At 40.2% G+C, this 27,867-nt stretch overlaps 1 protein-coding gene across 6 annotated transcripts in view; it reads left to right on the top strand.

The window, feature by feature from the left end:
- The first annotated feature begins 1,881 nt into the window (after positions 1-1,881).
- The window catches only part of GART (phosphoribosylglycinamide formyltransferase, phosphoribosylglycinamide synthetase, phosphoribosylaminoimidazole synthetase), a 43,496-nt gene continuing 17,510 nt past the window's right edge, over positions 1,882-27,867 (top strand). The window contains exons 1-10 of one of the 6 annotated variants that reach the window (XM_053310711.1): positions 1,882-1,995; positions 13,435-13,585; positions 16,689-16,784; positions 17,651-17,825; positions 17,962-18,073; positions 19,647-19,715; positions 21,053-21,178; positions 21,422-21,509; positions 23,452-23,537; positions 25,161-25,329. In XM_053310711.1, the coding sequence (XP_053166686.1) occupies positions 1,981-1,995; positions 13,435-13,585; positions 16,689-16,784; positions 17,651-17,825; positions 17,962-18,073; positions 19,647-19,715; positions 21,053-21,178; positions 21,422-21,509; positions 23,452-23,537; positions 25,161-25,329 (1,087 nt within the window). In that variant the 5' untranslated portion in view covers positions 1,882-1,980. The other 5 variants (XM_053310712.1, XM_053310713.1, XM_053310710.1 and 2 more) reach the window with 5 other exon arrangements.

The raw sequence follows: 27,867 nt of genomic DNA, 5'->3' as shown, positions 1-27,867 counted from the left end.
CCCATCTAGATCCGGTAGATATTAAAGATGTCTCTGCTCTCCCCCCATTTCCCTTTCTATCCCCCTTCCTACAGCTATGCCAGGGTATATGTGTATTAAGAGTAACAGTAATCTCCAAAGAGTCTGCCAACCCTTTTTGTTCGCAGGTTGGCTAGGTACCCATCTTCTGCTTAACCATCCTTGTTTCACTTCCTGAAAGTGAAACCCCTATTACCCCTCAACCAAGTAATTATTTACTTCCAAGGCTCTGTCTTTTGCAGTGCCCCTACACCACATTCAATTTTCCCAGGTATTTTAAGGTTAACATAGCTGTGGGCTGGTCTCTAACCATATGAAGCTATTTTTCCCACTTTGAGCAAAGCATAGTCACAAAGTGTGGTTACTGCCACACTTCAGAGCAGACCTGCCAACATTCAACAGGGCATAGCCTCAACATCTGTTTAAAGTGCTCTGTCAAATGGCCCAACTTCAGAACGTTAAGAATAAAAGTACATGAATGTTCCCTTGAGCAACTGCAGGGTGTATTTCCTTTGCCTCTGTGTAAATTTATAGTCCCTGACATCAAGTACTGAGGGACGGGCCTCCAAATCAGAGAGTACTGTTTCCAGATAGACATGAGTACAGCATCTCTTCCTACAAATTAAGCAATTAATTTACTTAAATGTAAATATGCATAGGACTGCAGCCTATAGTATGTGGGTACAACATTGTTACTTAACTGCTTAGGATATCACGCAGTACATATAACTTGTAGTAATTAAATATCTGGACAATATATCCTCTGTATTTTATAGTAGTGGTCAAGGTTTGCTGTGGAAATAAGGATCCACTTTTGCAGCTCCACTCATATCTATATGCTTTATTTTCAAAAAGCTTTTTCTATCTCTTTCTGTCTCCTTGTACAATGTTGTTACATTTGTAGCTACTTTAAGTAGCTACAAATGTAAGAATCTTGTACAAGGAGACAGGTATTTGTCAAATAGTGGTTCTTTTATACAGTATTTAGCAGCGGGAGAGCAGAAACAGTCTTTTCTGGTAGCTATTTCTGATATCTTTCTTGTTTTTTGTCTATCTGTTATGAACCTCTTTGGTACAGGAGACCATTTCCCCACCTCCTGAATAACAGCATAGACATATTTTAAATAAACATTACAGTTGACAAATATTGTTACAACATGACAAATATTGTTACGATGTTGATATTTGTCAAATGTCGTATTTATTTAAAATATGTGTATGCTGTTATTTAGGAAGTGGGGAAATGGTCCCCTTTACCAAAGAGGTTCATAACAGATAGACAAAAAACAAGAAAGATACCAGAAATAGCTACCAGAAAAGACTGTTTCTGCTCTCCTTCTGCTAAATACTGTATAAAAGAACCACTACTACTTGACAAATGCTTCTTTGCCCAGGTAGCAGGGATGATGTTCAGCCATATTTATCAGAAAGCAGAAAACAGAAGTGTGACGGAAGGGACCTTTGATCAGCCCCAAAACTCATCTAAGTAACCGATTCATATCAGAACTTCCCCTAATACTAAAAGCTATTTTTGGCCTGGTGTTGCTGTTTCTTTGTGGATTCCTTGTTTCTCACAAGCTCCGTCCGTCACAATAAACATATAGCATTTTGCTCTGTTCCGTTTACAGTACTAATCGTTTCCAGAGCGCACAGTTCTTAGCAAAGCTGCGTAATATTTCTATCAACAAAATGTTGTAACATCTTTTAAATGGGGGTGTTGTTCTTGTATTTTATTCATCCCAGAAGCTCTGGATGCAGCCTGAGTGAAGCTGATCAACATGAGTTAGCATAATTGCTCCGACTCCTAACTTTTATAAAATGCAGACCTTCTGAGGCCGTTTCACCAGGCTCAAATTGCACCCCTGGTTTTTTTGGGTTTGTTTTTTCCACCTTAGCATCCAGCCTGATGAAAGATTCTTAAGAACTCGAAAACAAGCTGCTCAAGATTTTGTGTGATTTTGGATGGTCCAAATAAAGGTATTACTAAAATGTGGCTTTTGCATATTTAGCAGAGTAAATCCTTCGCTTATTATGTTATTCATTTACTTCTTCCCTCCGAAGGGTTAACATTAGGAAAACGAGGCATTCTGGGAAATGTAGTTTTCAGCTCTGGTCACGGTATACCCATTTTGTTAAAAGCTGCTTGCAGAAAAGTAAGTTTTTGCTTTCTCGTTGGGGAATGTCAAAACTAGTGTATGATTATGATGTATTTCTTTAAAGTATGTAGCAAAGCGGTTTTCCTAGCATTTAACTAGACTTCTTTGTGAAATGAAAATTTTTAATGACCATGTGCTCTTGGTCGGTTGTGCTCGGGTGCTTATGAGAGTCTTCGTTGCTGTTTTTCTGATGTTTTCAATGATTGTTTCTTAACAAGAGTAGTGTTTTGAAAGCAAAATAATGTATGTGTTTCTCAAGAGTCGCTTCCGTGCTTAAGAAGCAAGCACGATGCCTACTGCATTGAAATGTAAATTCGTATGATTGGAATTTTGCGTACTTTTCTCGAACTGCTTCCAAAAATCCAGATCTTTTTTTTAAGTGTATGCCGTCTTCTTGTAAAATTTTATCGGCATTGTGTTTAATGATTTTTAGCTTTCATAAAAGATTGCATCATTTAAGAACATATGTACGTTGTTGAAAAATTGAAGTATTTACTCTTCCCAATCCTTCGATTTCCAGCATAGTATGTATATTTAGTATGTGTACCTCATAGATGATGAATTGGCATAACTATTTTTAAATGATACGGAACAATCTTTATATTGGGAGTGAAGTCGTGTTTTGTTTAACATGAAAACATTCTGGGGTCAGTTAATAATAGGTAATAATAGGATATGACAAGTGTAAGTGATTTTGACTTAGAATAACAGGATTTTAGATTTGGAAGGGGCCATTGAGATCTTCTAGTCAAACCTCTAACCTCCTGCTCAATGTATGAAACTGCTACAGCAGTGCCCACTTACCATTTTATGGGTGTTCTGTTTTTGCTCTGCAAACCTGTTCTTAAATGGAATAGTGTTTGATCTCCAAAAAATGAGTTTGGAGAACTAGAGTGAAAGATCACAAGATCCTGATTTATATAGAACATAGTTCAAGCGGAAAACCCTTATCCATGCATGTTTTTGATGGTCTTGTTTAAATGCACGTACTGTGTGCGCTTGTACATTTGCATGTGTGTCCAAGCTAGCAATTGCTGGCTTGTTAAAGTTAATATGCAGTGGGCCAGGGCCCATGATGAGTGAATTTAAACATGACCTGGCATGTGTGGAAAGCTTAGGTAGGGAATTTCCCCATGGGCTGCATCTTGTGTAAACTGGGCCTTAAGTTAAGGAAGGGGAGAAGAGGGTTACAGTATTGGCTGCTGCTTCTGTATGCATTCTTCTCTTCTCCTGTGTGAGAAGGGGGAGTACTGAGCTGTTTTGTAATCAAGCTTGCTTCAGAACTTCTAGCAATTAGTAACAGATAATAAATGTATTGCAGAGAAGAACTTCCAAGTTGCACCTTAGAAAGGGAAATAATTTATCCTGTGAAAATGTTGAAGCTAAAAGATTTTATCTTACACTATTCTTTCACCTTTTCTACTGAGTTGTTGATGATTTCACTTTCATAGCCTAAAGCATTTAAGGCCCAGTCAATTATTTTATTACAGCTGAGTGTTAATGTGAAAAATCAGTCAGTAGACCTGTTGATTTATATCTTTCAGATTTATTACTGTATCTGAAGTTGTGATCCCTGATTGCAGCTACCACTAGAAACAACAGATGTTTTCTTAACTCTCTGGGACTGAGCAAAAAATAGCATCTGAATATAAATCATCTACCTGCTCAGTCCCTTTTCTTCAACACTTCCTAAATTGTGTGGCAGTTACCAAACCCATTCATTCTAGCCTTCCAACCTTATTGCCAGTCGCCCCCATTTTCTCTAGCCATGCCTTACTAATGAAGCAGGAAAAGTTTGTGTGTGTACACATGCATGATAGTCCCAAGTGAGAGCAATGACTAAGAAAACAGAGTGACTTATCTTGGACATCTTCGTGATATAGCAATGTTTGGTTGCAGGAATAGTGCTGAAGGCAGATCATGGTAGCTAGATGCAAGTTTCTGGGTGATCTTTGGCTCATCATACTCAAAAGACTAAAACAAAGATCCTAGAAATACCCATTCCTGAGTCATATATACAATGGATGCCCAGGGGCATGATATAACCTCACTCCTGCATATTGCAATGTTGAGGTTATTATGGGATAGTTATCTTGGTTCCAGTGTGTTTCAGGCACACAACTTCCTCAATATCATAGGAACATAGGAAGCTGCCATATACTGAATCAGACTATAGGTCCATCTCACTCAGTGTTGTCTACACAGACTGGCAGCAGCTTCTGCAAGGTTGCAGGCAGGAACCTCTCTCGGCCCTATCTTGGAGATGCCAGGGAAAAGAACTTGGAATCCAGATGCTCTTCCAGGGCGGCTCCATCCCCTAAGGGGAATATCTTACAGTGCTCATACTTCTAGTCCCCCTTGCATATGCAAACAGGGCAGACACTGCTTAGCTAAGGGGACCAGTCATGCTTGCTACCACAAGATCAGCTCTCTTCCCTGGACTTGGTAATTCATATATCATTTGTATTTAGAGGAAAGTGTGCAATACGAGGAATTCTGCATACGAGGAAAAACGACCCTATTGCTTATGCTATTACTTATCCCAAAAGGAAAGAAAAATATTGCAAGTTGATGGTAGTTTGCGTTCCTGAGTCAAGGGGAATTTTAGCTAACTGGAAAGATTTTTTTCCATAATATCAAATGGAATAGTGATAACTTTTGTGTTGCTAAGATGTTAAGTTGATTCAGTTTTTAGCACAACTTCTCCAACTAACATGTCCTCTGTCTAATTAAGCACATCTCCTTTATGCTTTGAACATGCAAGGCTGGACCAGTTCAGATGTCACATTGAACTGGATTTTTCCAGTTCAGATGTTGCAGCCAAACTATTGTTAATAGGCACTGTGCTTATGTGCTCTGTCTGCCCCCATACACACTCTAGTTCTCTTCCCAATTCTTAGTAACTATAGCATGCCTTGATGTCTAAATTAAGTAAACTATGGTTACCTGACCAGAACTGGAAACTATGGCTTGAGCTATGATTTGCAATCATTGCACATCATGGCACACTGGTTACAGCAAGCCAGGGAGATAACTGGGACATGCAGGGGGAGAAGGGAACATGTGAGTATGAGGCCTATTTGTGACAACTAAACCATGGCTTCACTATGATGTCTGTACCAACATGGTGTAGTGGTTAGAGTCTTGGACTGGGACCGGGGAGATCTGAGCTCAAATCTCCATTCAGCCATGAAACTCACTGGTTGATTCTGGGCCAGTCACTCATCTCTCAGCCTCACCTGTCTCACAGGTATGTTGTGTGAATAACCATAACTATGTACATTGCTCTGGGCTCATTAGAGGAAGAGCAGGATATAAAGGTAATAAGGGATAAACCTAGCCATTGTGTGGTCCTGGCTCCGTAGTGCTCCATTTCCTATTTTTCTTTTCCCCATTTATTTATTTATCATATTTCTATACCGCCTGATATGTACATCTCTAGGCAGTGTACAAAATTTAAAATATTTAAAAGTTACAAATTAAAATACATGACAATAAAAACAAAATAGGTATTAAAGCAAGTTTTAAAATTAATAAAATTAATTCTAATTAAAAGCCTGCAAAACAAGAGAGTCTTGAGGTTATTCCTGAAAAACAGAGGAGGAGATGCTAGTATTTCAGTAGGGAGCATATTCCAAAGCCCTGCTGCGGCAGCCACAGAGAAAGCCTGGTCATGGGTCTTCACCAAACAAGCTGGTGGCATCCATAACTGGACCTTTCCAGGAGGACCTCTCCATTCGTTTCTGGAAAAACTCTATCCCTGTTCAGATGTTATAGAAAGTGGGGACATGGCACTCATGTACAGTCTTCCTGAGAGTACACTTGGAAGCCCTATCCCTACTTTGTGGTGTGCTAAAACCCTGTCCCCCCGCACCCTCCACACATCTCCAACATTTGTCTGAAGAGACAAATGCTGTGCTTGTGGAGAGAATCTCCCCATGTTGTGGAACACTGTGGGGCATGGAGAGTCAGGGGCCGGGGCTTCAGAGTGTGTTAGTTTGGGGCAGGCCTTCCAAGTATGCTCTCCAAAATGCTGTACATCATGCGTGCAGCATCCCACTCTTTATAATGGCTGAGCGGGCCTTCTATTTAGTGCTGCCTCCTTTTAGGCCATGGGACTGTCATTTTAGTTGCCCAGTTGGTTGAATTGGCAACCCGAACACTTCAGCTGCCATATCAAACATTCTCTCTTATTCCGCTGAATGTTCCAAAGACTTTGACTTAACCAAGCATTATTACCATATAAATGGTGTTGTTTGTTTGATCCCCTTTCCTGCCCCCAAAAGTACACATTAAAAAGTTCTTCATATTGTCTTGCTTCAGAGCATTAGCCAGATCAGAATCTGCTTTTGAAAGAAAGTACCCTCCACCGCAAAGATGGTTTGCTGTGCAGCATAGGGGGGTGGGAGCGAGGGAGAAATGGTTCTTTGAGCCCCCTTGTTCTCTAGATCCCATTATTTTCAAAATAATGCAATTATTTTAATCTGATTTCCTTACTAAAGAAGAGACTCTTTAGGAAATACATACTAATGAACACCAACAGTTGTATCCACCCTCTTTTCCATGCTAAACTGAACTCTCCTGTTCATTGGACACTTGCATGTTGCTGCCAGTGGGGCTATGAAAGGCTTATAGGGGGAAGCTGCTTGATCTTTCTTTCTTGTTGTGTCTGCCTGTCTTTCTGGACTGCTACAATCTATATCACAGTAAGTACATTGTCTGTCATGGTGTTAGCCTCTAATTCCAGTTCTAGGTGAATGACTTCCTTACAGCATAATCCTGTGCAAGCTTATTTGAAAGTCCTAGTATTTTCATTAGGGTTTACGACCTAATTCTTCCAGGGAAATATATTTATTTGCCGCAGTGCTATACATGTATGCTAGGAAGTGAGTTACAACATAAATCTGCTGGATTTTTATCAAATAAGTGTTTGGGACTGAGAAGTTAGTGTACATTATTCTATCATTTATTTATGAACGACACTGCAGGCTTGATTGTCAGTAGACCAGTTTGAACGATATTCCAACTATCCCATTTAAATGTGTGAGCAAAGAGCATGGTGCACACATGCACCTTCCCCTCACCCAGCACTCCCCACATCTGATCATGTGGGTAGTGCTCTTTTACTTTACTTAAAAGAGTAAAGTACTCTCCCTACTTTAAAGAGCACGGACAAGCACACCAGCTGTGGGAGGGAAGACGTGTGCACCCATGTTTGTCTCGCATGCTTTTAAATGGGCCAGCTGGATGAACCAGCCAAGTCATATGAACCGGCCAAGTCATTAATCAAATTATTTATCATGAAAATGCATTTTTTAAACTTAATATCATCATATCTCTTATTTCTCTATGTTAACCACTTTGGGGGCGTTTGTTGAAAAGTGGTATATAAATATTTGTAGTGGCAGTAGTAGTATGGCATTTTCAACTATACACAATTCTCCATTTTTAAAAAATAGCAAACATTATTATAATTAATATTCAGTCCTTTTATAATTATAGTAGATGCACACTGTATTAATATGAAATTATTACTTGAAGTTCTTTGCACAGAGTTTTGATGGGCAAATAATTTTTCAGGCTATTATATTAATAGAATATTTACTATACTGTGCATTTTTTAAACATTAAAATTAAGTGATTAATGCAGATCCCTTGCATAACAGTTTTATGTTGCATGTTACAGTTTAAAAACATTGTAACATGTCATAGACAATAATAAACATGCAGGTTTCTCTGTGTTCCATGACTACAACCATACAGTTCATTTAGGCATCCCCGGGTATATTTCACAGCTGGTGGAATGTGCAGCCTGAGGGGATGCTTAGGATTTACTCCTGAGTAAGTATGCATAAGGTTTGCAGCCTAAGGCTGCACTTCTGTGGACACTTACTTGGGAATAAGCCCCATTGGACTGAAACATGCATAGAATTGGGCTGTGGGTTTCTCCCCCTTTCCTCATCCACTTCCCTGTCCCCCTTCCCAATTCAGTTTCATACACTGATAGTTTTAAAGCTCCACAAATTTTGAAAGTGGCATAATGCTCAAAAACTGGGGGGCGGGGGGATCCAATCAAAAGTCAATTGGGATGTTTAGAGTTCGATGTACAGAGCTACGGAAAGTGGCCCATACTTCATTCCCAGTTTTGAAAGATATCAGTTGACTTTGATTTAAGAGGTTTACCTTGAGTGAAAGATATGTAGCCCTTTCCTGTGTGTGCCTATGTGTCCTGTGTGTAGCCCAGCCCTATGAGTCTCACTTAGTTTAATGAACTTACTTCAACATAAGTATGCACAGGATTGCAGTCTTAAAATGTTAAAATATTGTTTGCAAAGGAAACAAAAAAAGAATAACCATGCAGCTAGTTAAAAGATTATGTTGAAGGAAAGGATTATGTCACTGAAGTCAAAGGTTTCTTTCAATCTCCCAACACTCCTTTAAGAAGAGGAAGAATGTTGTGGTTGCAAATTAATTTCCCTTTTATTTCTTGCCTCACTCATAGTAAACCAGTTCTTCCAAAAATCATTTTCATTGTGCACATTTGCAGAGGCTACAGATTCCTTTTTGAAAAGAGGAGTAGGGCAATTTTCTGCAGAATGAAGCAGAAGACCCTGTAGCTCAGTGGTAGCTGAGCTTGAACCCAGGACTTTTGCATGCAAAAAGTCTAAGGCTCACTCCCTGACATCAGGTAGGGCTGGAAAAATCTGGTGCGAAGCCCTGGCGAGCTGCTGACAGTCAGTGTGTAGAGACAATACTGATCTAGATGGACCAGTGGTTTCATTCAATAAAAGGCAGCTACATATTTATTGTTTTATTTATTACATTTTTATACCTCCTAATTCAATTGCCCGAGGCGGTTCAACATATGTTCATATGTTGAAACAATCTCTTCACCACAAAGATAAGTATGGCTACCATTAAGGGGTTGTTCTGCTTCCCTCCCACCCCCTTCCATAATTTGCTTATCAGTGGATCCAGCCCTCCTTTGTGGCAACCTGGATATGTATGACAAAGGCAAAACCTATGAAGTTGAACCAGCTAGCAAGGCAGTTGGTTTAGGGTCTGACAAATTGGCAAGTCACTACTTGGAAGCGAGAGTTGTATCTGCTGGTATGGAAATCTTAGTTTTTACAAAGCGCCTTTATTGAAGGATGAGCTTCTGTGACAACTCTAATGCCATCACACATAACAGTTTTGATCTTTGGCCTTCTGCAGGGAATGTCTCCATACTTAAAAAGCAGATCCTGCCAATGCTTTTATCTGTACTTGACGTTGGGAGGAATGGTACATATTTACTGAAACAGGGTCAATGACCAACCTCTTTATGATGCTGTAGTGGGTGGGAAAGAGTAAATGCCATGTTTGCAAAAATTGCAACAGAAGGACTGCTTGTTTAAGTGAAATTCTTAACTGTTTGGGAATCTGTTTCCTCAGATGCTGTACAAAGATTTCAGTAGTAGAGACTGCCTGTAGCCATGCAATGAGTTTTTTAAAATGCTTCATCTGTGTGTGGGGAGGGGGAAAACCTAACCTTATTTTATTTTAGTGTGGTGGTTCCCAACCTGGGGGTTTCCAGGTTTTGCTGAACTACAAATTCCATCATCCCCAGCCACAATCAGTTGTAAGTGGGGATGATGGTAGTTCAATGACATCTGGAGGCCTCCAGGTTAGGAACCACTGTTTTAGGGCATACAAATATTTTTAATCACTTTATTGTCTCTGTATTTTAAAACAGTCTATTGTGGGTCAGTGGATTATTTGTTCCACAAACCTATTTTGTTTTAGGGCTGTGAATTTTTGATTTTGGTTGATTGATTGATTAAGTGCCGTCAAGTCCGTGTCGACTCTTAGCAACCACATAGATAGATTATCTCCAGGATGATCTGTCTTCAACTTGGCCTTTAAGGTTTCTCAGTGGTGCATTCATTGCTGTCGTAATCGAGTCCATCCACCTTGCTGCTGGTTGTCCTTTTCTTCTCTTTCCTTCTTCTTTCCCCAGCATTATGGACTTCTCAAGGGAGCTGGGTCTTTGCATAATGTGTCCAAAGTATGATACTTTGAGCCTGATCATTCGTGCCTCGAGTGAAAATTCTGGATTGATTTGTTCTATGATCCGTTTGTTTGTTTTCCTGGCTGTCCATGATATCCTCAAAAGTCTTCTCCAGCACCAAAGTTCAAAAGCATCAATACTTTTTCTATCTTGCTTCTTCAAAGTCCAGCTTTCGCATTCATAGAGTGTCACGGGGAGAACCATTGTCCCAACCTACAAAGATTCTAATCTTTGTAGGTGTAGACACGTCACGGCATCTAAATATCCTTTCCAAGGCCTTCATTGCAACCCTACCAAGTGCTAGTCTGTGGCGTATTTCTTGACAGCTGGATCCTTTACTGTTGATGGTCAATCCTAAAAGACAGCAGCTATCCACCACTTCAGTGTCGTCTTTATCAATTCTGAGGCTGGTTGCTGTACCCATTGTCATTAGTTTAGCCTTCTTTACATTTAGTCATCCCATTTTTTCACTGTGCTCCTTGACTTTTATTACTAGAGCTTGCAGTTCATCCACATTCTCAGATATCAGAGTGGTGTCATCAGTGTAGCACAGGCAGAAGCGCTTTAACCCTGTGCTTGCGACGATCTCTTAATTGCGCAGGTGTGCCTCACAGTTGGAAAAAGATGCTGGCCTGAACGGACGGGCCCATGGTTGCTCCGGCTGCCACCGGCGGAGAGAGGGGAGAAGGACTGCTCCTCTCCCACCCATGCAGCCACCCCTTGGCCACGGTAATGATTTAAAAAAACCCAGAGGTTTGGCGACAGGCTCCCCAAAGGAGGTTTTGAGTGGCCTCATGCGGGGTGGGGGGGACTCATGGCTGGGTGGTCTGGGTGCCCAAATTACCTAGGTGTGCCCCTGAACTCAGGTTATTGATGTTTCTTCCTCCAACTTTAAAACCACATTCATCTTCTTCCAATCCAGCTTCTCTCAGTATATGTTCAGCAGTTGTATAAATAAGAAGAAAGTAGACAGCCTTGTCTTACTCCTTTGCCGAACTGGAACTAGTCTGTTTTACCATGTTCTGTCTGGACTGTGGCTTCCTGTCCTTTGTATAGTTTTCTCATGAGAACAATGAGATGTTCTGGGACGCCCATTAACATCTTGATATTCTACATAATCCTGCATTAGTGGCTGCCTTGGTTACTAATAAACTGATTGGTTGTGATGCTTTTAGATACTATGAATGTTTGATATCCTACCATGTATTGTGTTGGCTTTTTAAGCCCTGGGATCCAGAATTATTCTGATCAGGGGCATCACTTAAAGCACCTTTCCTACAAGTTTGTCATCCCACAGGAGCACTTTTATCTCTGGCTGCAATGAAGATATGCAAAGTATCTTGCAGCAAATGCTTTCAAAATGCACCTTTGTTTTGCAATGTAATCTTTGAACCTTGCTGTTAATTTTGTACCCACCCCCTTTAATCTCTGGTCAGCCAGGGTTAGGGTTAGGGTTAGACGACCTTGGGCCAGTCACTGGCTGACATCCTGACTCAGTTACTCAATACTGTTGAGGGTGGTTCTGAAGATAAAATTGGGAGAGGGAGAAGAACTATGTAGATCACTCTGAGCATCTTGGTGGAAGGATTATGAATGAAATAAATACATCTCTTTGCTGCCTCAAACCTAAGGTTCAGTTAATAACCTTTATTTCACAAACATTGATGGAAGAATAGCAGGTTGAGTTGAACAGCACTCCTTTCCTGGCAGGAATGAGTGTTGTCATCTCATCTCTGCCAGAAAAAGAATTCTATTCAACCCAAAGGCTTGCTACTATAGTACCATAAGACTATTGATTCCAGATGGCCCCATAAAAGGTATTATCTGAACAATTCTGGATCCAGGCCGATGTTGGTCCCAAACACGGCAATTACTCTTGCAGTTACCGGTAGTAGGTTCATTTTTTTCACAAAAAGAGTTCCATGTAGAGATTGATTGTATTTGCTAGGGTTTTTGTTTTTGTTTTTTTAAAAAATCTGTTACGTTTTAGGCAGAATAACCCTTGACTATTTTGCATCTTCCTCTAATTGACTCTGACACTTCAAAATAGTGAAAGCTTACCAACAAAAGTTGGAGCAGGATGCAGGAATAGATCAGTAGTATGCCTTGGGCAACTATCAGAAGTTCTGGTTATGGGGCTGTTTTTAACAAGAATGAATTCAAGAGGTGCTATAACACCATCTGTATTGAGTTGCATGTGGTATTATTGCCTTACCACTAGTGACAACAGATTCTCAGACAGCTAATGAGGCCTGTTAGTTGTTATGGCCACAGCTGCCACTGCTGCACACTGGAATGACTGGTTTTGTATTCACTCTTGAAAGGAGTGAACAGCAGTAGTAGTAGACAATTCGTGTTGTAACTGGGAACTGCTCCCCACAGAAAAATCCTATATTGTATATATGACGTGCAGGAAATGTGTCCAGACCAGTGCTTCAGTCACAACTCCCACAGAAATACAACATACCACAATCTTAATAATTGGGAGTGTGGTTCTAAGCATACGAGAACCATTTTCTCATTCCTTCTTCAGTATAAACTGCTTTTTGTTGAAAAGTGGTTTGTAAATATTCTCAATAATAATGTCATTTCTGCATTCTTCAGTATGTCCAGAAAAGTGCATATTCAAATTTTTAATACGACATTTTGAAAACTGTTACCTATTGTGACACCTATGTTTCTTTTCTCTTTTTTTTGCAATATACAAAAAAAATTGCATATTGCAAAAAATGCAATAACATTTTTTGACTACAACATTAAGAAAACAACACTCCAAGTTCAATCAGTGTGAACGGATTTGCATGACACTGTTATCTTAATTTGCTGTGTGAAATAAGTCTCACTAGAGACCTGTGAGGAAAGTTGTCCAGATGTGATTTATGGTTTGGTTTTCACATACAAGTGGTATCATTTAACAGAAGCAACAAACTGGATCCAGGCCGATGTTGTAGTTTTAGCCTGGTATTTTAACTTGTTTAACTTTATTAGTCTTATTTTAAATTGTATCAAATTTTTTAATATTACGAACAGTAGTGTATTGGACAGGTGGTGTATAAATATTTTAAATAATAACTGGCCAAAAAATATATGAGAAATGATCACACACAATACACCAATCAAGTCTCCTAAACACGGGCATGGTATAACAATATGGTATGATATGCCACTGTAGATATTGCATTTCATATTTTGCATGTCCTGCTTTTGCAGAGACTAATGGCTGACCACGTGCTTGTGATTGGCAGTGGAGGCAGAGAACATGTGCTGGCTTGGAAACTGGCACAGTCGCCGCATGTGAAACATGTATTGGTGGCTCCAGGAAATGCTGGAACAGCTAATAATGGGAAAATCTCCAATGCAGGTAATTTTTTTTTTTTTTTAATGTGAATTAAGAATTGCACAGTACAGGCAATGAATATTTCAGCCATTTCCACTCGGTCTCGGGTTCAGTCATGGGACCTGCCTGAAACCTGCCTCGTGCCTGAAACCTCGGGAGTTGCTGCCAGTCAGAGTAGGCAGTACTGACCAAGATGGACCAATGGTCTGTCTTGGTATTAACACATGCTAGACCTGTGTTGGGACCGGCACTTCTCCTCCAGCGCACCAAAGCATTTCGTCATGCAGACTCCCTGTTTTGTATCCTCTCATCCTGCCTCCCTGGGCACCAAGGTCTCATAAGGCATCCTGGTGATCTGGATTAAAAGGGGCATCTTATTCACCTATGAGTCCCTTAACCTCTTGGTTCCCGGATACATCACAGCACAATCTTCCCGTAGCAGCCTCTGCTTGACACCCCACTCATAGATACTTATGGCCAGCGACAGGGCCCTCTGTCTCCCTGCTGCATCAGGCATTACACAATCTCCTCCTTTCAGTCATCCCAGGCCACCTTCTGCCACACTGTCCTACAGCATATTATCTAACTACACCCAGTCCCACCCATACAGGATCAGCTTGGGCATGTCCCACATCTCACTGGATGACCTATGAACACTGGGGGGAAAGGAACATTGGACTTACTGTGAAGGGTTCTTTTTCCCAGGGTCTGTAGGTCATCCAACCCACATTCAGATGTAGATAGCTTTCCCCTTGGAGGCATTGGATTCCCGTATCTCGGGTGGATACGGCTCTCAGGACACACGGTTGGTAAGGATCCACCTACCTAATATTATTCCTGTTCATATGTATGTATGCTTTTAACACCACTGGTTCTCCTAAGTTCCTTTTCTCTTTCACTACTTATGCACTACTCTTCGCAACAGTTGCATAACTGGGGATTGGCACTACCTCGTGGCAGGAAGCTAACCTCAGAAAATAAAACTATTTCCTGTCTGACCAAGCATGTCTAGGAACACAACCCACATGTAACGAGATGACCTTACGAACCCTGGGGAAAAGAACCCTTCATGTTGTCCAGTGTTCCTATCTCCCCATTCCTAGCCCAGCACTCTAACCACTAGGCTACATGGACCCTCAGCAGAATGTGAATGGAGCAGTACAGTGCATATCCTATTGAAAACAACTCCGTGAGGACAGACAAATCAGGTGCAGATGTACATAGTGCAGCCTACTCTTCCTGATCTAGAGAAGAAGGTTTGCATATAAGTCTGTTTCCGTGAAGGGATCTCATTCCCTGGATTGAGATGTTTGTCTCTTAAATAAAAAATTAATTGTACACAGTGAAAGTGGTCATATTTAATTTCAGTCTGAAGCCTTCAGCCGCTTCAAAAGAAAGACCAGATCTCTGTTGTAAAGGAAGGCTTGCTGTTCCACAAGAACAGATACACTATGTTTAGATAACTTTTGCAGAACGCAGCCAGATAGCCCAGTGCACCCACATGGCAGTCATATGATCTATTCAGAGAATCATACAAAATTCTTTGTGTCTCCATTTTTATTTTAATTAATATTGGCTTCCTCCCCCACTAACCTTATCTTTCACATGACAGAATTAATATTATGGTTATTATTATATTTTCATGTGTAAAACACTGGTTTTCTTAGTGCTATCCCAGGGAAGAGAGAGGAAGCAGACATTTCATGTATATATTAGACAACTCTTTTTCTAAAGGTAATAGAAATGGGAAGTTGATTCTTGTATATGTAAAGCTTTAGAGTCCATGATTTTTGGCCATCAGAGGTAGCCAAGATATGCACAGCTGTTTTTTTCTGACATTATACTAGAAACATGAAAAGTAGACTTGTAGAACACTTGTGCATGCTGTTCTCCATTGGCTGGTAACAGCTAAAGCCAACCCAAGTATTCTGGAGAAATGGGGCCTTACCAGACGTTATCCACTACCTAGGACAAGTATCCCTCACTCTTTCTTGAGGTGGGTGCCAGGCAGCAGCTGAATTTGGGGCAGATAAGAAACATTACACTCCCCCAGAAAGAACAAGCACACAGTTTGGGAGTTCTCCTAGATCCAAACCTCTCTCCAATATCTCAGATTGTGGCAGTGGCCAGGAGTGTTCTTTATCAGCTTTGACTGATATCAGGAGTAACAGCATAAAAAAAGGCTTTGAATTAAATATCCCAGACCAATGAGTAATGTCTGTCTCTAAAACAACCCTTGTAGCGTGTCATGCAGAATTAGAGCATAGGAGGTTGTCCTGCCCAATTTCCTTTAAACTCTGGATTTTTATTTTTTTTATAAAAGTCAAAGAATAACACTGCCTTTCTGTGCTCTTTTTGTCCTTGGTTTTCTCTGCCTTATAAGCAAAAATTGCTTTTGTGGTGATAAATGTAATAGATAAATAAAACTATTTAGTTATCTCTTTTATAATATCTTATAATGCAATACAGTAATTACATATTAAAATAAAAAACTATTAAAACTTATGAAAAATTAAGATATAATCTCTCCACCTCTTTTTAAAAAAAGGACAGATATGCCAACTCTATTCACAACAAAGTACTCCATTTCTCCAGGAGTATCTTCCATGAGTATCTATGTAAATATACATAGTTTGAATACTCCATGAGTATCTGTGTAAATGTACATAGTTTGATGGTTTAATATCCTGGTAGGTTTTCCCCAATGATTCCGAATCTTTAGGTCCCAGCTATAGCAGATGGCTTCTTATGTGTGATATGAACTGAAATATTCCCATCTGCAAACTCAGTATCATAAATTAGATCAGTCAAGATTTTAAAATGTCTTGTTCACACCATTCTAGAGCTGTAGTTAAGCCCATTGCCATGGAATACAAGATGAAAGAAAATATCATTCTGTGCTACTTACGAATTTCCAGGAGGTTTCATTGTGTATGAACTGTTGAGTTCAAATAAATCCCTTTCCAACTATAAGGTTAATGGGCCTTGGGTACATTGCTGTGGTCTCAGCGTAACCTACCTCAGTGAGATGCCTCTCTGAGCTCTATAGAGGAAAGATGAGAAACAAATGCAAGACATAAATACCACAGCTAATTGCTGCTAAGCTATTTTTTGTTTCTACCTATAGCTATCTCAGTCAACGATCATGCTGCTCTTGCCAAGTACTGCAAAGATCAGAAGATTGGACTTGTGGTAGTTGGTCCAGAAGTTCCTCTTGCCGCTGGTATGTCTAAAATACATTATGAAAATATTTTGTTATACAAGCTTCTGTTTGTTTTGTTCACTAACTCATTTATTGTAAATAATTGTTTCAAATCCTCTAACAAATATATATCACTAGTGTTTGCAGACAGTTGAGTGTCTAAAAATGCACATGCATACGAACCAGTGTTCCCTGTAACAAGAATTCCTAGAATTGTTGACTACAGCTCCCATCATGCCCAGCCAAAGGCCATTGCAGATGGGGATGATGGAAGTTGTAGTCAACCTCTGGGAATCCTTGTTAGTTTCTGTGTTCCCTGTAACAAGGATTCCCAGAGGTTGACTACAGCTCCCATCATCCCCAATCATGGAGGCACACAAGTTATTGTAATTGCATAATAAATGCAATTTATTATGTTAAAAATGGTAGTAGACCTCTGTCACTATGTTCCAATAAAAGATATTCCATATATCTCTTTTATTGGAATATAGTGAGAGGTCTACTACAATTTCTAACTAACAATTGCATTTATTATGCAATTACAATAACTTGTGGGCCTCCATGATTGGCTTACAGCTCAGAGGCTTAGACTGACAGTTTTTGTCAGGATATGATCCTTTGCCCTGCAGAGTTCCTTGTCTCTCCTTCCATGCCATCTCTTTCTGTCATGCATAAATGGCTACATGGCAGCCAAGAAGTTGGTACAATTATTAAGGACCCAGATTTCTAGTTCTTGAGCGTCTCTAGTTCCCACTATTGTTAACAGCCACAGATATTGCCCTGGCTGGCAGGCTTCTATCCTCAGAAAATGTTGGAATTAGGAAATATTTTATTTTTAATTAATAGTGTTGAGATCCCATATAACTTTGAGATATGTTTGTTGCTAGGAATTGTTGATGACTTAACAGCTGCTGGCCTGAGATGCTTTGGTCCTACAGCAAAGGCAGCTCAACTGGAGTCCAGCAAGAGTTTTTCTAAAGCCTTTCTGGATCGTCATGGCATCCCAACTGCAAGATGGAAAGCTTTCACCAATGCAGAGGAAGCTTGTGCATTTATTACCAGGTATAACCTTTTTCAGAACTGGGAGAATGGTTTTTCTAATTTTGTTAATATTCCCCTGCATTTGAAAATGTTTCTAGAGCTTCCAATGTGTATGGAATCACTTTTTGTTTTTGTTTTTTTTTTTGTTTCTCCCTAGTGTGGCATTCCCTGCCCTGGTTGTAAAGGCAAGTGGCCTGGCTGCTGGAAAAGGTGTGATTGTGGCCACTAACAAAGAAGAGGCGTGCAAAGCTGTGCACGAAATAATGCAAGTGAGTGAGAGATTTCAAGGGCTTAAGATCACAAACACGCCACTTATTAAACAGCTATATTCAAAGCAACCATGACCAAATCTATTATCATATTTAAAGAGTGGAAATACCTTAACTTTTAATACATTAAATTAAAAAATAGCTCCAGATTGGGAGCTATTAAATGTTGTGGTTTCTCCAAACTTTTTCTCCAGCTCAGGAAAGGAAAGGGAACCGCCTCTTCTGAAGCAGATGATTGCAAAGACATTTAATAGCATTTGTGTTCTTTTCACTTGATCATAAGGCCATTTTATTTATGGGAATTCTTTTTTTGGAGATTTCCCCCCAGAATTCACAAGGTTCTTTAGCTGGGAAAAGGCTTGGAAGTGGTATAAATTTGTAGCTTTATGCTGTAAAGGAAAACATAAACCATTCATTATTTGACTCTCCTGGAATATATTTCAGATTAGTGCGCTCGCTCTCTCTCTCTCTCTCTCTCTCTCATATATATATATATGAGAGAGAGAGAGAGAGAGAGAGAGAGAAGTTACATGCTTGAAATTAAGTTCTTGTGGAAGTGTTTTAATGGGAGCCTGTTTATTGTATGTTCTTAGAAGGCATGTTCTGTCTTTGGACAAAGTTGGTTATTCTGTATTTTTGCCATTCCATGATGGTGACAAACCAGGAAAATAGTTCTTGAACCTGAAAGTGTAATTTTGGTCTATAGATCTCTCATCTGTTCTAGTTCTGCAGATCTGCTTTGCACTTTCAACTCTCGCTACATCCTATTATATCCAGTTATGATACTGGGAAGAACATGGTTCAACTCACATGCTTGAAGTTAAGCTCTTGCTGAAGTATTTTAATGGAATCTGTCACAAGATGCAACTCTGGCAAAACAAAAAACCCAAAACCAAACCTAAATGGGTGTCAGTTTATGTAGAATCTCAACTATATCATTAATTTTTTTGCAGAAGTGCAATTAATAATGTATATGATACTGTGAACAATTCTTTTTAACAATGAAGTTATACCTAAAATAGGATCTGGGACCCTCTATTGGGCCAAACCAGGGCTAAGGCTTGAAATCCTGGATTTATTAAACTAAGGGATTTATTTTTAAACTAATAAATCCTTAGGAATGGACTGCGGCTTACTTTTGAGCTAACATGCTGAGGATTGCACAGTAACTTAATAACATGTGGAATTGCATTTGCAGTTCAGTCTTGTGTATGCTTTCTCAGCCCCACAGGTTTCAGTGGGACTTATTTTTTTATCAGTGTGCATACAATTACATTAAAGTTCATTCTGTTCCTTTGAACTAGACACAGTTGCTCTTGTCTGAAGCAGTTCTGACTTGGAATTTGAAAGGCGTAATTATGAAGGGGATCCCAAGTATTTTCATGGCTAATTTGGCTAGTTTAAAAATATCTTTAAAAGCTCAGGAAAGGAAAGGGAACCGCCTCTTCTGAAGCAGATGATTGCAAAGACATTTAATAGCATTTGTGTTCTTTTCACTTGATCAAGCAGATTTCATTTATCAGAATACTGTTATATAAATAGGATGAGATATGATTGTATGCTTTTAATGCAGGATAAAACGTTTGGAACTGCTGGAGAAATTGTTGTTGTTGAGGAACTTCTTGAAGGTGAAGAGATTTCTGTAAGTATGTAACATATAATGCCTATAACATAAACACATTGAGCATAACCCAGCCAGGGTATACCCAGCCAAAGTTGATAACTTTTATAACTCATTGATTTCAGTGGGAGAGTTAAGCATGTGCATCAACTATTCTCCACTGAAAGCAAGAGAACATCAAAGTTCTTAACTTTGGCTGCACCATCCCTGCTTCCTACACTAGGTGCAAGTTCTGTACCAAAAGACCTTAAAAATGCTAATTGGGAAAGATAATGAACTGTTCCTGGATAAATGGCCGGAGCAAAGTATACTTTTCAGATAATCAGAATGCTACATTGTTGTGAAACTATGGTTTCATATTGTCTTCCTCCTAGTGGATCTTTTGGCCACCTTGGACCTACCTGGCCAGTCCTGGAGCAGTCCTTTGTTTCCAAGCCCAAGCAGTCTGGATGGATTTTCCCTGACATGGTTACCTCACTCATACACAGGGAACTGCTGTTTTTACTGCTTGGCCTCTCACTGGAGGTCCCAAGTTCCACGTACTCAGCAGCCCAAATCCCTGGACACTGCTAGCTTAAATAGGGAAGTCCCATGCCATTTCCTTCCCAGATTCCGCCCCTTCCTGTTGCCCAGGCCTCTTTTTGTTTTTTTTAATGAGCCATAGAGGCTGGTGCCTTTCTCCATGCTCTCCTCCCTCCAAATTTCATGGTTCTTGTTCTCCCCTTTTCTCCATCTGCCCTGCTTGCCTCCAGCCCACTTCTGTTTCTGGGGCTGGCTTGAAAGGGAAGCCAAACATCTCCTCTGTCATGACACAGTTGTGCATCATCAGACAGTGCTGGTGGGCTGGTCCCCACACTTTCCTTGGCCCATGCTAGATATAGTTGAGCAGCCTTAAGAATAAGAATTCTGCTTTAAATCAAAACTGGGATTTTTTAGGGTTCCTAAAAATACTGTAGATAGCACAAAAGAAAGAGATGGGATCTCAGTGCTGTTTTAAAACACAGGGGTTATATTTAATTTTATAGAAAGGTATAAAAATCTTTCTCCCAGTAATACTGCTGTCAATAAAATCTTTAAAATTGTGTTGTCATCTAGTGTCATTCTGTTGCTACTAAAGTTGCTATACAGGTGGTCAGTGCTCTGCTTCCAAATATTTCTTTTGTTTGGAAGAATGTCAAAGAGAGTAAAAGGAGAATACCGTCACATACTAGATCATCTCTCATTATGAAGAGAATACCTTTTACAATAATGAAAGTATTAGTAATTAGCTTTAAACCTGAAAGCTAAAATAATTTCCATTGTTATTAGGCATGGTTTCATAAGTTGTCCATTAATTAACTTTCTTCTACTTCTTCTAGTGCTTATGCTTCACGGATGGAATCACTGTTGCCCCAATGCCACCTGCCCAGGATCACAAACGGTTAATGGATGGTGATCAGGGTCCAAACACTGGTGGGATGGGAGCATATTCACCAGCGCCTCAGGTAAAATTCACTCTTTCTAATGATGCTTTGACGAAGCTTGGTATCAACATGTATTCTGTCATACAAGTGGAAAACCAGCTTCTGGAATGATGCAAGAGTTCTTATTATATTTGGTTAAATGCTGCATGTTCCCCTTTTATGCTCATTTCATCTGCTGTACTGTACCTTTTAAGAATGTGAAAAAGGTAAGCTTGTTCTGTGTCTGATGCTTACAAATGTGGCTTTTTTGGTACATTTTATTAGCTCTCCAAGGATCTGCTTTTGAAAATCAGAGATTCAGTTCTCCAGAAAACCGTTGATGGTATGCAAAAAGAGGGTATCCCTTATATTGGTAAGTAGGAGATGGGTTAGTTTGTCTAAAACACACAATTCTTCCTGTCCAGCACCATGTGTAGTGGTCTCCTGGGACTACAGCTACAGTTGCTACTGTGCCACAGTTGTGTTGTGTCTTGCAGTTGTAGAAACCTGGGACCAGGCTGGTGATGCAAATTCCATATGCTGCAAATGTTTGGCATTTAAATGTATCATGTTGCAGTATGTGTGTGCTAAATCTCTGAGCATTACCACTGAGTTATGGCAACAGATAAAGAGTTCAGTTCATTTGTGGTCACTGACTGCAAATCTAAAGAGAATCAAGGACAACTGTAGACTCACACAACAATGGACAGAACAGCTGCTATGGTTGCTGTTCCTCTTATTGATGTTGGGAACACTGATGTTGGGAATACTGGCCAGCATTCAGTCTGACACATGTATAATGGGGAAGGGGTGATTTTTGCCAAAGATTTAGGTTAAAATAAACCAAGATCTGCTGTCATGACTGACCAATATTGGTTTATTCTAACTTACTTAGTTGAAACCAAGGTTTGAAATTGACTCATTTCAAAGATCTGTGTGCTTTATTTCAAGAAGTAGGTTGGAATTAACCATGGTCAGTTTAGACATCATTACCAGTCTTGGTTTATTTCAACCTAAATTGGAAGCAGTTGCTATTGCAGGCATGCGAGGGGAGAGTTTGCACTTCCAAGGCTTGGAGACATTGTGTAGGACCTAATCAAGGTTATGTCTGAACCAATCCAAAATGTGCTAGTTCTAGCTTGTATATTCTCTTCCTGACTGGCTCCATTGCTTTGGAACAAGGTTTTTTTTTTAAGCATTCACCATCAGAAAGAGATTGTGGAACACTGTATTTATGTGAATCTAAGACTAGGTTATTTAATATTAGGAGGTTGTCTTAAACTCAGAGTCCTGTTCCTATTGAGTGAATGCAGGTGTATAACCTGTATTTAACCTCTACTTTAAGGGGGTCATCTTAAATTCAGAATCATCTTCAGTTTGGATATGGTATATGCTACTTAAAATAAATGATCTTTGTGCAAATAGTTACATTCCCAAAATTGTAAACACAAATCATGGTGGACCAAGTTTCATATGCCCCTTTTGTAGTTACTTCTAGATATTTCAATTAAATTATTTCCCCTGCTAATTATGCAAAGAGGTGCCTTTTAAAGTGATTGCTGTCTCTTATTTAGCGGGGGAGAGCAACTGTACCTATTCATCCCAGTATAGCATCCCTCCTAGTGAGGGATCAATCACTGTTGTCCTCCCTTGTGCCTTTAAGAATTGTGAGCCCTTTGGGGACAGGGAACTATTTTCTCATTCCTTTTGCTGTGTAAATGATTTTGATAAATTTTTTTGTTGGAAAGCAGTAGGTAAATATACAGGTTGAGTATCCCTTATCCGTACTGCTTGGGACCAGAAGTGTTCCGGATTTCAGATTTTTCCAGATTTTGGAATATTTGCATAATGAGATATCTTGGGTGTGGAATCCAGAGTGCCAAAATAGATGCCAACAGAGCAGGCACCAAACAGAGCAGGGAGTGGAGGAGGGGGGCTTTCCCTTTTCCCTCTAGCGCCAAAGCGAGAACATCAAAAACATTAAAAAGCTTGACAATAAAAACAGAGCCGCAACTAGAGAGAATTACAGCCAAAATCCCTGTCACTAACAGCCTTCTGAAATAAGTAAGGTTTGACTGCGTGTTTAAAAGCAGCAAAATTAGGAATCTGCGAGTGAGTGAGCTGAGGTGTATTGTTTTTTGTTTTTGTTACAGCGTTGTGTCCGCATTTTGGAGCATTCCGGATTTCGGATGTCCGGATAAGGGATACTCAACCTGTAGTACATTTTAGGTTAATGCAATATAATTTTAAATAGATTGAAAGTATAAATTTTTCCAGTCATGTAAGTTCTCAGGATGTTGTGTCTTTTCAATTAGGGGTGCTGTATGCTGGATTAATGTTGACCAAAGATGGACCTAAAGTTTTAGAGTTCAACTGTAGATTTGGTGATCCCGAATGTCAGGTGAGTGACTATAAAAAAAAGTGTCACACACACACACACACACACACACACACTGATTACAATGCCTAAAATCTGCTGTCCAATACATGGTTTGCTAATAGTATACAGATGGCCCTTGTTATTAGTGAGGGTTGTGTGCTGGCCTACAACAGCAGATAATGAAACTGTGAATAACGAAAAATTGGATCAGTGGGAATGGGGGATGGGGTTAGATTCTGGAGCCCCTGAAGATGACTCAATATTCACTGAAAAGATGGGAAAATCAGAAATAAGGATGGAGCACTGCACTGTACTTTGGCTACCTCAGCTCTCCCAGTGCTCCAGCAGTGGCCCCAAGCTCTTCCAGTATTGCGTAATTGTGAAGTTTCCCCACCCCATAGTTGAAGTCCAACACTTAGCAGCACAAGCCCCAGGCCTGATTGGAGACAAAAGCACTGTACACTCCAATATGAACCCAGGGTGTACAAATATAAGTAGGATAGGAGATCATGTTGCATGAACATGGTTCTACATGTTGCCTTCTGAATGATTAAATGGCTTTTTCACAATCTTATCCAATTTGAGCAAAAGTGTCAGTCTAAATGTGATTTGTTGCCATACTCTGAGTATCAATAGCTGAGCAAACATATATACTAGGAATCACCAGCGTATTTATTCATTTACAACCTTTATAATTCATCTTTTTAAAAAACCCACAGTGCTGGAGCTTTTTGCAAAAGGAATGAGAAGTTGATTCTAGGTCCCAAAGTGGCTCACAAGGAAGACACCAGCAAGAGTCCCTGGGAGGGACTCTATGCTGGGCTGAATAAAATCAGTTAATAATGACTAACTTCTTGAATCAATTTCAGTAGGACTACTCATGAAGTTGAAGACAGATCATCCTGAAGAGAATCTGTCTATGTGGTCGCTAAGAGTCGACACCAACTTGACGGCACTTAATCAATCAATCACTCATGAATATTTTAGTCTGGATGTTAGTTGCATTTCCCCTGCTAAATATAAGAGAGCCACCACTTTAAAAGGTGCTTTTCCCCATTTAGCCGTGTAGCCATGCCATTTCTTTACAGGGAAGAACCACCATTTGATCCTATATGATCTTTGACAGAGTTCCCTGATCTTTAAATAGTAAAGATTGCAGTAAGTGTCAAAAGATCACATATGGTTAAAATTTCAGTGTGTTAATCTGCATATATGTCTCAAAACCAATGAATTCCACAGACTTTACTACTACAACAAATATTTATATACTGCTTTTTGACAAAAGTTCTCAACGCAGTTTACATAGATATAAATAAATAAATAAAGATGGATCCCTGCCCCCAAAGGGCTCACAATCTAAAAAGAAACATAAGGTAGACACCAGCACAACCACTGGAGGGATGCTGTGCTGGGGCTGGATAGAAACAGTTGCTCTCTCCCTTTTAAATATAAGAGAATGACCACTTTAAAAAGAGTGAAGTCTATTTTTCAGTAAGCAGGTTTAGGATCTTATATAAATAGTCTATATTCAGATGCTTCTTCTAGCCTCTCCATTGTATTTCACTATTAATTTCCTAGTTATGTTACATTTTTATTAAATGACAACTGGCAGCGTGTCTCTAACCTTTTTATATATTTGTGTAGGTCATTCTTCCGTTACTTAAAAGTGACCTTTATGAAGTTCTACAGGCAACCATTGATAAAAAGCTATCTGACCACATGCCCGTTTGGTTTGAAGACTGTTCCGCTGTGACTGTGGTGATGGCTAGTGAAGGCTATCCAGGAAGCTATGCCAAAGGTTTGGAAATAACAGGTAGGACATCAATACAAACCTGAAGGCAACTGATCTATGTAGGATATACTTCCAACTTCACGTGGCTGACTAGAGGTTATGAGAGTTTCTTGAAGTCTGATAGTTTAGCTTAAATAACAAAGACTTATGTCTTTACCACTCGAGAGCCTCCTTTTGCTCCTAAAGTGATGGTTTCAGTTTTTCCAGCTTTTGCTTCTAAAGTGATGGTTTCAATTTTGTGTCATAATTTAAAGAGCACTAGCAATGTTCATGTCTGGAGGAGAAGGCTGAATGGATTATACCATAGTCAGTCAGTGCATTTAAGTTCATAGAAAATTCCTTTTATGACACTTAGGCACATTTTGTACCCTTGTTTGCCATCATGGCATCTACAGGGAGCCAAAAGAAGGGAAGTTTCTTGATATACCTGTGGAGAAGAGGCTTCCAGCTAGGACAAGCCGCTATGTTATGTTATTTCAATTTCTATACTGCCCTTCCAAAAATGGCTCAGGGCGGTTTACACAGAGAAATAATAAATAAATAAGATGGCTCACAGTCTAAAAAGAAACATAAGATAGACACCAGCAACAGTCACTGGAGATAAACATTAACATTAGAGAATTAACCTCCTTTTCCCTCCAAAGTACTCTATTGTAGAAGAGGATGATTGGTTCAGCAAGCTCCTCTGTCCAGCAAAATAAGTTACATTTCTGATTGACAACCTCCAAGCACCCAGGGGGGCTGGTCTGCTAAGAAACCTCCATCTCTAATGGTTAAGGGTTAGAGTCCTGACCCTGCAAGGAGAGGGATACATGTTCCTCTGGGTCTGTCCCTGATGCAGAAAGTCTCTGAATAACCAGCTGTGTGAGCAGCCTTAGGTCTAGAACAGGGCTGCTCTTCTTCTGCCCTCCTGCAGATGTTGGCCTACAACTCCCATAATCCCTGTTTTTGGCCACTGTGGCTGAGGATTATGGGAGTTGTAGTCCAAAAACACGACATGGGTGGGTGGGGGGCTAAATGAGCAGGCCTGGTCTGGAATTACAGTAGCAAGAGGTAGCTGAAACCGTTTTTCTAGGATTGTACTTTTCCTCTCAATAACAAAAATTTATGTTCCTGCTGTTTTTACTAAAAGAGTTCCAGTTGTTAAGCAGTACTGACTGAGTGTTCTGAGGCAGGGGAGGATCTTATCTATGGGCAAAGTCGATCGCACTCACCTTAAGTTTTGCAGTCAGCCATGTTGTCGCTGCCACCATTTTTTGTGCCTACTGCCTCCCTCTGTTGTTCCCTGCTCTTCTTGCTTGTAGCCTGCTTTTGCATTGTGAGGTGGGCAATGGTAGCACCAACCTCAAATGAAAAGCCCCAGATCCTTTAAAATATTAATAAGGCAGGAGCCAATAAGTATGCTTACTTTGGGGGGGGGATGGGCAGTCCTCTCTCAGCATAAACTTCCTCCTCCAAGAAGCCCAGAGTGGTGCACATTGTTACATTTATCTTCCCAAAAGCCCTATGAGGAAGTTTATGCTGAGAGAGAAGTGACTGTCCCAGAGTCACCCAATGAGTTTCATGGCTGAATGAGGATTTGAACCTGGATTTACCCAGTCTTGCCCAGCACACTAACCACTGTACCACTCTGGTTCAGAGTTCTGTGTTGTTGTTTTGTTAGTAGTATTCCTTTTTTAAATAATTAGGCAGACAGAACTGCCCTGGGGACTTCAGAATGCATTTACTGTCTACAGAAGCAACCTTTTATAGCTGGTCTGGCTTGTGCAGTTCTTTTCCTCTGCATGTGTGCTTGTGTTTGTATCCCGCCATGTTAGATGCAAATCTAAACACTACTGTAGTCCTGTTAAGCACTATAAAGCAACTGATGTTTTCCACATTTCTCTGTATCTCTGCTGATGAGCAATTGAAGTGTGTGTGTGTGTGTTTGTGTTTTGATCCCACTCGTTGGGATCAAACCTACACTTTGTCAGTTATTGCTAAGACACCCGCCTTGTTTGGCTCCACCTCTCATTACCAGCATACCTGCCAACATGTCTAAATTTTCCCATTCCAGTGAATGGAAAAAATAGGGACACGTTGGCAGGTATGTACCTGTGCTCCATCCACCCCTTGCCCTGCAAAGCACCAGTGAAACTGAGGAGTAATCCCAGGTCCAAATTCCAGTTTGGTAAGTAAACTGAACCCTGTGGTTTGGTTGCAAGGCCGTGGTTGCATGCATTCAGACATCGCACGAAACTGGAGTTTGCTGGTAAACTGTAACTCAGGTTTCATGTGATGTCTGGATGCAGCATCAGTTTCACCACTCTAAACCTCTGTTGGAAGAGGCTGCTGTGTTGTCTGCATGCATCTGCTGCTATAACAGGTTACAGGTTATGCGACCAGTGAGAGGCCAGCTTGTAGCAGCACCAACAGCGATTACGCTCTAGGGCTTACCCAGTTCTCTATGGTGTGTTCCCTCTGAATGTCATGCCCCTTGCTGCACACTTCCTCAGCCTGCCAACAGGCACACCAGGCCTTGCTGCTCTTCTAATTCAAGGGCCAGCAGCACAGGAGTAA

Source organism: Hemicordylus capensis, chromosome 3 (genome assembly GCF_027244095.1).
Source record: "Hemicordylus capensis ecotype Gifberg chromosome 3, rHemCap1.1.pri, whole genome shotgun sequence".
NCBI classification, from domain to species: Eukaryota; Metazoa; Chordata; class Lepidosauria; order Squamata; family Cordylidae; genus Hemicordylus; species Hemicordylus capensis.
Note: the sequence above shows the minus strand (reverse complement) of the source record. Positions and strands in the feature narration are given on the sequence as shown.